General features: G+C 40.6%; 1 protein-coding gene across 1 annotated transcript in view; it reads right to left on the reverse strand.

Annotated features, from left to right (window-relative positions):
• Ppp1r12b (protein phosphatase 1 regulatory subunit 12B) overlaps positions 1–12176 on the reverse strand; it is a 200741-nt gene that overhangs the window by 141670 nt on the left and 46895 nt on the right. The window contains exons 2-5 of the mRNA XM_029538692.1: positions 11208–11338; positions 5320–5438; positions 2387–2546; positions 1142–1286 (exon numbers count right to left, since the gene is read on the reverse strand). Of these exons, the coding sequence (XP_029394552.1) occupies positions 1142–1286; positions 2387–2546; positions 5320–5438; positions 11208–11338 (555 nt within the window). The remainder of the gene's footprint in view (positions 1–1141; positions 1287–2386; positions 2547–5319; positions 5439–11207; positions 11339–12176) is intronic.

Raw genomic sequence — 12176 nt, forward strand, 5'->3', positions numbered from 1 at the left:
CACACACACACACACACACACACACACACACACACACACACACACACACACATATATAAATAGTCATCTTGAGACTAAGTATAAACATAAAATTTACTTTTTTCACATATATTGTACAAATATTGTCCAATGATGATTTCCTATAGTATTTTAAATAATTTTGTGTTTTCATGGTCTGGAATTTTCTACTTGGGGGCATCATACTCAGTGTTCATAAAGACTGTGCTATGAATATTTCAGATTTCAGACTTGGGTTGGAGATGCCCCGCCTATAGCCGCCTCCCTGATCTGGCTACTCTACACTGAGCTGCCTTTATGAGTCACAGAGAAGATGCTTTAAGAAATAGCAAATCCTTCAAACATATAAAACAGTGCGAAAATCACTACACCAGTTCTAATGCTTATGGCTTCTTGATAAATAGTCTAGGGGAATCCCTATGTATATCTGTTCTAAAGTATTATTGTGATGAAAAATTCAGTAAATGCCCTTGGGTAACACTCACACTGAAGACTAACAGGAATGATCTCCCTTTAAGGGAGAGGAGGGAAGCCAGACAGGTTACTTCTTTTAGGAAACACTGAACAACCATATACTCTGTATAGTCTAAGAATGAGACCAGGATTCAGGAATTATGTAAGAAAGACAGGACCATGTGTCTGGATTCTAGAAAATCAAGAGACACAGGGATGAGACTCTCAGGGTTCTACATTGTTTGAAGTGAGGCTGAAAGGACTGCTTATAGTTAAAATGGAACAATCATTGCCATTATAGATTGTTCTTAGAGAAGTCCATATGCCAAGAACTTAGCAGTTGAAAGACCCAGAGTTGAAACATAGTAAAATATTTCATACCTCACCATAGACAGGGACCTTAGGCCTCTCAGAATTCATTTGTCACCAAGAGCAATGACCTTTTTTCATTTCCTGTTTCTTTAGGGGCTTCAACACAAGCAGACACAGATGACTTGGCTGGTGTTTCCTTTGCTTCAGTACTTTTACAGAGAGAATAAGCAGTGGAGCAAGGAGCTGGAGGGCATCCCAGCCCCAGTGCAGTCCTGGACACTGACCAGAGACTTCAAGCCTGTGCTAGGCACCCAGCCACCTGATCTCATTGCCCTTTTAGAGGTTCAGGCTCACTAACCAGTTTGTTCCGGATATCCATGTCACAGAGTGCTTCTGCCAGGATGGAGCAAGCTTCTTTCACTCCCCAGTGTGCAGCCGCGTGAAGAGGAGTCCAGCCATCATGATCCTGAACATTGAGTTCATAGCCAGCCTGAATGAGAAGCCTAGAAGAAAACCCAAAAAGGACATCTATGGCCTGATTTTAAAGTTTTTCACCAAACAAACTATCGCTCCACTAATACTTCAGTCACCCTGTGATTTCTTCTGCCTTCTAAGGGATACCCTACAATACACATTACCACTTTGAGCATCGCTTACACTCTTCACTGAACTGTGAGGTTATACATATGGCATTCCCTACACATATCCATGTTACGCTGTGCTGGCTAGTCTTTCTCAACTTGACACAAATATGTATTTTGGAAATCTTGTCAACCCTTAAACACCAAGAGTCAGATGGTCAGATAAGACATGAATATAAGAAAAGTAAAACAGGTAAAATAGTAGAGTCAAATTCTCTTTTCTTGCTTTTTTTCAATTACATTTTAAGTTGATTTCTTTGGCATGCACGTGTGTACGTGCGTACGTGTGTGCACGTGCGTACGTGTGTGTGTGTGTGTGTGCGTGTGTGTGTGTGTGTGTTTGTATGTGGTGGGGGGTGGATGTGTGGTGGGGACATACGTGTCACAGTACACCAATGGAGGTAGGAGAACAACTTGGAGGAATCAGTCTCTCTTTCTACCATATAGGGGATTGAATTTACATCATCAGGTTTAGCAGCTGATGCTTTTACTCAAGGAGCCATCTACACACCTACACACACACACACACACACACACACACACACACACACACACACACACGAGCACGAGTGCATGTACGTAGGCATCTACCACTCTAATTCCCTTACGAAAGCTGGATATTGTATATGGCATACTCAAGATCTATAATTCACCTAATGAGCCCAGAAATTGTCTAAATCATAGAACCAGAAGGGTCATAGGTCTGTATAGTCATAGAGGAGGAGGTTTCAGGAGAACCAATGACAAGTCACAGAGCTGAAAGAGGTCTTCTTGTGTCACTGTGCCTCAAGTCTATCTAACATCATACATACAAGGAAGAGCAACAGTAAGAGAAGAAGGAAGACCACCTCTGAAGGAACACCAGCAAAACAAGAGGAAACTGACAATAAAAAAATACACCATGGCTAAAAGTTTCTGCTTCTAAAACTCACATCACCTTCTCCCAGTACCCAGCCCCATACCTGAGGACTTCAGAGTAACCCTTGGCAGCAGCTACATGCAGGGCAGTGGCCCCTGAGCGAGCCTGCCTCACATCTTCTATTTTCCCACTGTTGAGCCACTGGCGGGCATCCTGCAACATCTGCTGCTCTTCCTCTTTCCTTGACTGCTCTAGATCAACTCCTGCAGAAGCCAGACACCAGAGAGCAGCATTACTAAAGTTCTACCCAAGTCTGACAAGATATTTCATTATGTTAATAACATACAAATATTACCACAAATAACAGTTCCCTCATCAAGCTGGTAATTCATCAAATCTGAGGCAATGCCATTCATATTACAAAATTGCCAAGGCTAAATAAGCCAGGCTAAAACACTATGTGGTACACACTCATGAGGAGCACACACCTACCACTTTACAACAGAACATAAAAATCAGAGGAAAGACTATTTTTACTTTACAATATTTGCAAGAAGTTATAAATGCCAAAGTCCTTTAACATGTTATATGATCTTAGTTTCCCAACACTCTGGTGGGGTAACTAACTATAAGCCCCACTTGCCATATGAGGAGCACAGGATGCTTTGCATATGTGTTTCCCCAAACACATCAGTGGCAGAGCTGCCATGAGAACTCCTGGATGCTCTTGGCACGTTTCTTTTCCACTCATTACACTACAAGAATACTATCAAAGTCTTCATTTTAGGTAGGATACACTGTAGAAAAGTGAACGCCTTCCGAAGCTCATTTCCATATATACTTGTATATACTTACCTGAAGCCCAAAGAGCAATCCAGAGATTAGAAAGTGATCTGAAGTCAACACTATAGTCTACTTTTAAGGAACTGTAGGCTTTGTTTCCCTTACAATCATATGGATATAATCCAAGAGTTCTTCCCTTTAGTCATCAACTCTCCAATAGCTAGGCCAGTAAAGAAGGACTTTAAGAAAGGACATTCATTTATAGTTAAATGTTCTGAACACAAACACACCCATTCAAAAGGTTTCATACTCATAAGCAGACTTTATCTGTGCTGTTAGTCTTCTTTTTGGCTCTTAAATAAGCCAGTGTGGGCTGCTGAAGAATTGCCTATCTGGTATGTGAAATGCATAGGGTGCAGAGGACGCCCACTTAGACTCAGTACAAGTTACCAGTGCTGTGAAGTGAAACACATATGAATGCTTGTTTCAACAAACAAGGAAGAGTCAGAATTCAAAATAAAAAAAGTTAGTTTTCAAACTAAAACTTACTTTTAAACTTGTAAACTATAAAACATTTTAGGAGATGAATGGGAGTTGGAGAGATGGCTCAGCAGTTAAGACCTCTGGCTGCTCTTCCAGAGGTCCTGAGATCAATTCCCAGCACCCACACAGCAGCTCACAACTGTAGTCCTATGGGATCTGATGCCCTCTTCTGATGTGTAGATGTACAAGTAGACAAAATATACATATTTATAAAATAAATAAATCTTTAAAAAAATAGCAACAATACATTTTAGGAGCTAATGAGTGGGGTGGGAGGAGCACAGAAAACTTTAATTCAGTAAAGCACAAAGCCAAACATGGACCCCAGGAACAGCACAACCTAGAGTATCTGCCACTTAAGGCAAGCACAGCATACTTTCTATAAAGGGTAGACACTTAATGTTACCCTCAGACTTACCAGCCCTCCAGTCTGCCAGCACTACTCAGTTCTGCTGATGCAGCATCAAAGCAGCTTGGACCAATAAACAAGCCCATGTTCTACAGGACAGCACCAGGAAAGGCCACTAAAGCTTTGGAAATAACTCTGGGAGTTTAGAAGAGCCTTCCCTGTCTCCAATCATTACAGATCCCATCCAGAGTTTCATGACAGTTTTATCAGAATTCTAAGACCTGCTGTCCACAGATATTCAATAACTTTAAATTGAAAGAATTCAAAGTCTAACCTAGGTGTGGTATAGCATGTCTGAAATACTGGCATGGAGAAAGAAGATTTGAGGCAGCTGTCCATGGACTGCCTGGACAAGACGGTGGATAAAATGGAAACGAAATGAATTTAGGTGTGTGATAGGAGAGTCCCACCCTAAAACTAAAAAATAAGAACATACAACTTCAGAATATATTCTTCTTGGTTAGGTTTCTTACCTCAAGAAACTTGTAAAACCAGGTATGGTGATTCACACCTGTAATCTCAACATAGGGAAGCAGAGGCAGGAGGATTGCTGCAAGTCTGAGGAGAAGTCCAGGCTACAGGGTGAATTCTAGGGCACGTGGGGCTATGAAAACCCTGTCTCTTAAAAACTCAAACAAACAAAAGAAACTATCATAATAGTTTCCACAGTGACTCTGACTAAAGACCCTTTCAGAGGTCCTTTTTTTTTTTTTTAATGTTTTTTTGGTTTTTCGAGACAGGATTTCTCTGTATAGTCCTGACTATCCTAGAACTCAGTCTGTAGACCAGGCTGGCCTTGAACTCAGAAATCTGCCTGCCTCTGCCTCCCAAGTGCTAGGATTAAAGGCGTGCGCCACCACTGCCCAGCATTCAGAGGTCTTAATAAATAACTCACAGCACCACCTGCAGGTTCCCAGGGAAAAGAACACCACCCAAAGTCACACAGTGGATTTGGCCATACTGTGACTCCCAGCCTTTCTCCAAGCTATCCTGTGCAACAGAGATAATACAAGGTACACACACAGAAAGAACAGTCCACGGAACAGTCCCCGATCTTCCTCAGGCCACTCCTAGCTACAGGATGGGTACACAACCTCACAACAGCAAAGACAAGGAAAGCCTGGCCATCCTCCGGGCACCTGGCCTATGCGTGCATGAGTTATTAAGATGAACGTGGCACTGGTAATGATGACTAATGTTCTGTGGACAGAAGTCACCCTGTCCTGTCACATAAGGGAGAGGGGTCACCGTGGAGGGCGGTGTGAAAAGAGCCCCGCAGGCTGCTCAGGCTCCTGGGTTACCTTGTTTCTTCACTTGTTCCAGAAGAAGGTCTTTCATGGCTGGCTCCTCTGCAAGGTCAGAAGGAACTTCACCTTCACTGTTCACAATACCCACACTGGCTCCATGGCTAATAAAATACCTGCATGGTGAAAATCAATATTATCTCTGTCAATTTGATATTGCTTTGTACTGTGTGTCTTAAGTTCAATGTACAGCATGGCATATTTGGGGTTTTAAATATGGTGCAGATGAGATGCTTCATTTTTCATTTATTATTAATTTCATACCCTAATAGCCTTTGATAATTAGGACCATAGGTTTCTCCATTACCCAACAAGAGCAATGTCAAGATTTCCTACATACTAATTCTTGCATTTCTGGAAATACTAAGTCTTTCTAAATATTATGGGGAGCAAGGTAGGTGTGCAGCCCACAACTGTAATCCAAGCACTTGGAATGCAGAGGCAGGAGGAGCTCAAGGTTGAGGCCAGCCTGGCCTACGTGCTGAGTTCAAGACTAGCCTATACTACAAAGTGGGACCTTGTCTCATGGGGTAAAATAGGGCGGACATGCAGTCCTCATGCCTGCAACCTCCTAGGGTCCAATTGAATTTTCAGAAAGATATAAAGTATATAAAGTATATAAATAAGAACACTCAAAAATGTAACCAGTTCTCATGAAAACATTTATAGCATCAGGTGAAGTTTACTTAGCACTGTTGTAGGTGTGAAAACTGAAGAATAAAAGCATGTATTAGAATTTGAACAAATTATGCTTCCAAAAAACAAGCTATCTATATAAATCTGCATTCATAAACTAAATTACTAGAAGAAACATTTAAAATGCGAAGCAGATTCTGAATCCATACAGAATACTGGAGAAGAGCAGATAACTTCAGTGCCTTACCTGTATCTTTTAGTTTTCAAAGTGTTTCTCTCTCTACTCTAATTTTGTCTCTTTCCCTCCTCCCTAGACTTGCACACATATGCAAACAGATCAATCTTAAACAAAGTTATGATGATGACAACATAAATATAGCTAAGCATTCTACCCTTTAAGAAACTGAGGCTCCCCCCAAAACAAAACAAAACAAAACAAAAAGCCGGGCAGTGGTAGCACACGCCTTTAATTCCAGCACTTGGGAGGCAGAGGCAGGCCGATTAGTGAGTTCGAGGCCAGCCTGGTCTACAGAGTGAGTTCCAGGACAGGGAGAGCTATGCTATACAGAGAAACCCTGTCTTGAAAAAACAAACAAAAAAAAAAGACTCCAAGTCTGAGAGAAGGCTTAGAGCTGGGGGAAGGTTGACCGACCATCTGACTTCAGTCCCCACATGGTGGAAAGGGACAAAGGATCCTTACAAGTGGCCCTCTCACTTTTATATGCAAACCATTATACACACAAATTAAATATTTTTAAAAAGTTTAACGAACCAAGGTTCAAATATGTTAAGTAATTTTCATAAGAAAAAATTTAAGTAAGAAAAAAAGTGATTTTTCTCAAAATCACATAACTAGTACATGGCAGAAGCTATTAGCCTCAGTCGCTTAAGTCTAAATCAAATTAGTTTAGGCCAGTTAGAATCCCAATAATTCTAGGAGTACTATCAGATATACAGAGGTATTTAAAAGAGAAAGAAAAACTATGTAAATTATATTTAAATTCATTCAACATTTTAATAAACATCAACAACTCAATCAATATTTATTGAGCTACTATAATATTCAAAAAACACATTTTAGATGGGTTAGATTTAAAATAAAAGCAATATATCTATGGCCAATGAATTTGAGAGGAAAAATCAATAAAAATGAAATTAAAAGCCTAACTTTGCTTTCTCAGTAGCTGGTATAATAATAAAGCCTCAATAAATGTTGATATATCAACTCTACATATCTACAGCCTATAGTGGCTTGAATAAGTATGACCCCAATAGGCTCATAAATTTGAATACTTGGTCATTAGAGAGTGGCAGTATTTGAAAGGATTAGGAGGTGTGGCCTTGTTGAAGAAAGTGTGTCACTGATAGTGGGCTTTGTCTCTGTCTCTCTGTCTGTCTCTCTGTCTCTCTCCTCTCTCTTTTCTGTTGCCTGCAGATCCAGATGCAGAATACTCAGCTCCATCCCCAGCTCCATGTCTGCCTGTGTGCTGCCGTGCTTCCTGCCTGACGACAATAGACTAAGCCTCTGAAACTGTAAGCCAGCCCCAATGAAATGTTTTCTCTTATAAGAGTGGCTGTGGTCTCATGGTGTCTCTTCACAGCAATAGAACACTGACTAAGACACAGTTTAATGGCCTTTCATCCCTCAGAGACTCAGAGAAAGACACCTTACTCAATTCTAAAGCTCTTTGCTGCTATCTGTATTTTTAAATCTACAGAATAGCACCACTGTGTCTAATTATTCCTTCATTTCTCTATAGCCAATAGTTTTTCTTTTCTGGTTTCTTCCCCTCAAGCCAAGTGAGCATTCAACCATAAATCCTATACACTGAAAATAAAATCAATATATAAATAGTATATACACGTAAGTACATGATAAATGTTGGTTGCCCTGAAATCCACACTGCACTCAAACATAATCGTTTTCTAGTCCCCATCCCTCCACATCCAGCTCTGCTCCATGGGATGGGCTTCTTCCTACAAGTGGATGGAACACACTCCCTACTCCTCTCCCTCATAGACACCTCTCACATCTTTCAAGGTCCATTTCAAATTTTATGCTTTCAAGAATCTTGCCTGTTTCCAACTGAATTCTATCTTTCTTTCCTTTACTGCTGCTTTCCTGCCCCTGCAAACATTAGCTGCAGCTCTTCCACAGCAGACACTGGATCTTGATGCTTTCTCTCTTGTACATTGTATGAACATTGAATTAAATATCTTGGTCTCTGTTCTAACATTTATCCATCCCTTAATGGGTCAGGCACAACATCCTCAGGTTACACAGGCTGCGAGTTGCCCTTTTCTGTCTTTGGGATAATAATCAAGAAAACTGGTTTCTACCAAGGAATATAGCTTTCTATTTTCTACATCCCCCCCCCCATTCATAGGAGAGAAATAAAACCCTTTAGCACTACACTTGTACTGAACACCAGTGAACATCAGCATATGACCTAGTAAGCAGCAGGAAGCAGGAGGAGCCTGCTAACTGTCTAGAGGCCGTTAGAGCCATAGATGTCCCTGGAAAGACCCGCTGAGCAATGGTCAAAGGTACTTTGCTACGGTTTTCTAAAATTTATCTACTTATCTATTTCCTTATTTATTCACTTATTTATTTAGTTATTTATTTATTGGTATGTGTTCATATGAGCATGCTATAGAGCATACAAGATAGCCTAATGAAACTTCCAGGAATCAGTTCTTTCCCCACCACGTGAGTTCCCAGGACCGAACCTGGGTGCTCAGATTTGACGGTGAGTACCTTTGCTTGTAGAGTCATTTCACTGGCTCCCTTTGCTATTCTTTTAAGAGGAAAAAAAATGACAGAAATAAAAATATGTTTTCAAAAAAGCTTAAATATATTAGCATTGCAATAAACTATAAGTCCTGTTAAATGCTTGGGCCAATCTGTTGTTTCTGAATTAAACACTACTAGGAATAATGCAGCTAACTAGTATTCTCCTTGAACTCAAAATGAGGAAAAGAAAACTCTAAACACACACACACACACACACACACACACACACACACACACACACACACACACACACACACACACCCATACATAGTAGAAATATGTGGCAATAAAGGATCACCAGGGATCATGAAATAGCATGGCCCTGGGTCTCCTCAAATAGCCAGGCTCTCTGCTCTTGGTCCCCCTCTCCTTGAAGGCCAGTGCTGGCAATTATCCTAGAAATAAATTTAAGGTATCAGTTCTTCAAAAAACAAACAGATGCCAATGTAGAGAAAGAACACATCTGTGACCCCAGCATTTGGGCTACTGGGGCACAAGGATTGAAGTTCAAGGGCTGCCTGGACTAAATGGAACCCACGATCACCCAGAGCTATATGGTGATACCCTGACCCTCACTAATTTTTCAAAAATATTTTTGCTATTTTGTATGTGTGGGTGTTTTGTCCCAGTGAATGTTCGTATACCTTATGAGTGCACAGCCCTTGGAAGCCAGAAGAGGTGCCAGATCCCCTGGGATTGTAATTAATAGAGGATTTTTAGGAAGCCATGTAAGTGCTACAGATCCAGCTCAGGTCCTGGGTAAGAGCAGCCAGTACTCAATTTCTGAGCCATGGCTCTGTTCCAATCCCCAGCTAATAATCATGTTATTTCTCTGATCTGTTGTATAAAAGTATTATAAACAAAGACAGTAAAATAAACACCTGTTTAATATGTGTTACAAGGTAAACTGAGACATGCGGTCTCTAGCTCCACCCACATCTGCAGTCCAGTGGGTCAGACATTCATATACAGAATCTGTGATGGTCACCGATAAGCTTACTCCAGAGTCAAGGTAATATTTGATTGAGCAAAGGATTTCTAATTTTAAATTTATTTCTGAGGAACTATGTTTGTCTTTAAAAATGAATTAAAGAAACTGCAAAAGGCATTACAATAATTCTCTCTATGCAGCTTCCCAGAAAGATACCACCACATATTATTCTAATTTTAAGACTCAGCTGGCCTTAGATGAGTGAGAAAGGAAAGAAAAATGGATTAAAAATGACTTCTTGAATGTAATGAGATTCTGTGGCTCAATCACAAACATTCCACCTGAAGGTACACTCAAATACAAATGAGAAGCTGATACGCCTTGTTTCTTAAATGTTCTAAGTCCAAAATGGACAAAGAAGTCCTCTTAGCACCTCTGCACTGGAACGCGACATCAGTGAGTACAATGAGAACCCGAGCTTTTCTATGGCCTGCAATGGAGGCAGTCTAGGTGATGCGGAGCTTACAGAGCAGGGAGAGGAATGAAGAACCAGGAAAAAAAAATCTACCCAGAGTCTTGGCTTTGGGACCAATCCAGTTATCTCTCGTCTTAATCACCAGCCTTGTCCACCCCCTGCACTTGGGCCTCATGTGTCTCCCCCCTCTGACACTCCCTGGGTTTAACTTCTCCAACTGAGAACCACTGGGTCAGAAGGAAGCCCAGACACTTAGAGATGCCCCCAGAAAACCTGGGCAAATGCAATTGTCAGACCTCTACATGGCTGCCTGCCCTTTACTAAGAAAAAAAAAATGTGCTAGCTCCAATCATATTATTTATAAAGACTTAACCAAACTGGTTTTCAAAAGACCATAGACTACCCTTATTAGATTTACTTTAGCAATCAAAATATTGCAAATTTTAAAGATGTTTCAATGCCCAAGTTTCTTTCCTAAGTAGAAATAAAATCCTGATCATCCTTCCATATACTAAACACCTACTTTGCTTCTCATATGGTAGGTGCCATGTGATCAGAATTCTTCTACCCTAGGCAGGCGGTCAATAGCTACTGACGTCTCAAACATAGTCATTTAACCAGTGTGGAACACGCTGCCAATCACTCCTTTGCCTTGGTTCCATCTGATCCAGTTAATAATTTGCTATTTACTACAATAATATTTATAAAGACAAACAAACAAAAAGGTTTACAGAAAAGTAAAAAAAAAAAAAAAAAAAAGAAAACCTACAACTCACATGCTGTGTTCTGCTGTTTGGAAAGTAGCCAGACAGTACACCAGGCTAACGCTGCCTCTGAATAGTCCAGAAATTATGGATTATACAAAAACAGAAGCAAACGAAAATCGGAGCTAAGAACTGTGCATTTAGATATAAAGCATGGTGTCAGCTAGCTCTTAACAGTCAATGTTCTGCTTTTGTAATTTAGAGACATGTATAATACTTGTGAAATTCCATTCCTGGGAAGCAGAGGAGGACTCTGCATCCAGCCCACACCAGCCACTCACTCACTCTGCTATGTTGAGATAACCACAGGAAGCTGCTGCATGCAGGGGGGTCCAGCCCTCGTTGTCTTGCTGGTTTACATTGGCTCTGTTCTCCACCAGAAACTTCACCATGTCCAAATTTTCATCAATACAGGCCTGAAAAGAAAAGCCCATTGATTCATTCAACAAGCATTTACTGAGTTCTATTATGTCCATACACTGCTCTGGACACAGCAGTGGCTAGCAGTTCAGATGCAATATTCATTTTTCCTGAAATACGACTTCCAACTTAGAAGCACTATTAGATATTATTTTCAGTATTAATGGGATTAACTGTGAAATGATCTCTACAGTGCTGTAAATGGGTGAGCTATTGCAGTGTTTTGTTAAAAAGGAAAGTGTGTTAGAAATGTTTTCATGTGGTTTTCTAAATGGCTTTGGAAGATACAGGAAAGTGTATTTGTAGTTGCAGACAGATACTGTTCTCCCACAGTAAGTAGGGAAAACACAGGTTTGTTGTTGTTGTTGTTGTTGCTGTTGTTGTTGTTGATGAATAAAGGGTTTTAAATCTTTAATAAGCTTTAAAATAATCAAAATGAAATCTGGTTGATCCAGACATGGTGGGACATAATTGTAACTCCAGCATTTGGAAGGTTACAGAAGAGCTCAAGGCTGAGGTTGGTAATGCAGTGACACTCTATTTCAAAAATAGATAGATAGACAGATAGACAGACAGACAGATAGACAAGACAGACAGACAGACAGACAGATAGATAAATGGCTAGTTCCATTTCCAGAATCTAGGTAAAACAGCTGGCACAGTGGCATATACTTATAATTCCAGAGCTGGGAGGCAGAGATAGGCAGGTTTATAGTTCTCGTTGGCTGACCAGCCTCACCTACTAGTAAGCTCCAGGCCAGTGAGAGACCCTGCCTCAAAAAACAAAGATGGACATCACATGAGACTGTCCTCAGGCTGCACCAAGGTTGTCTT

The sequence above is a fragment of the Mus pahari genome, chromosome 5 (assembly GCF_900095145.1).
Source record: "Mus pahari chromosome 5, PAHARI_EIJ_v1.1, whole genome shotgun sequence".
Classification (NCBI taxonomy): Eukaryota; Metazoa; Chordata; class Mammalia; order Rodentia; family Muridae; genus Mus; species Mus pahari.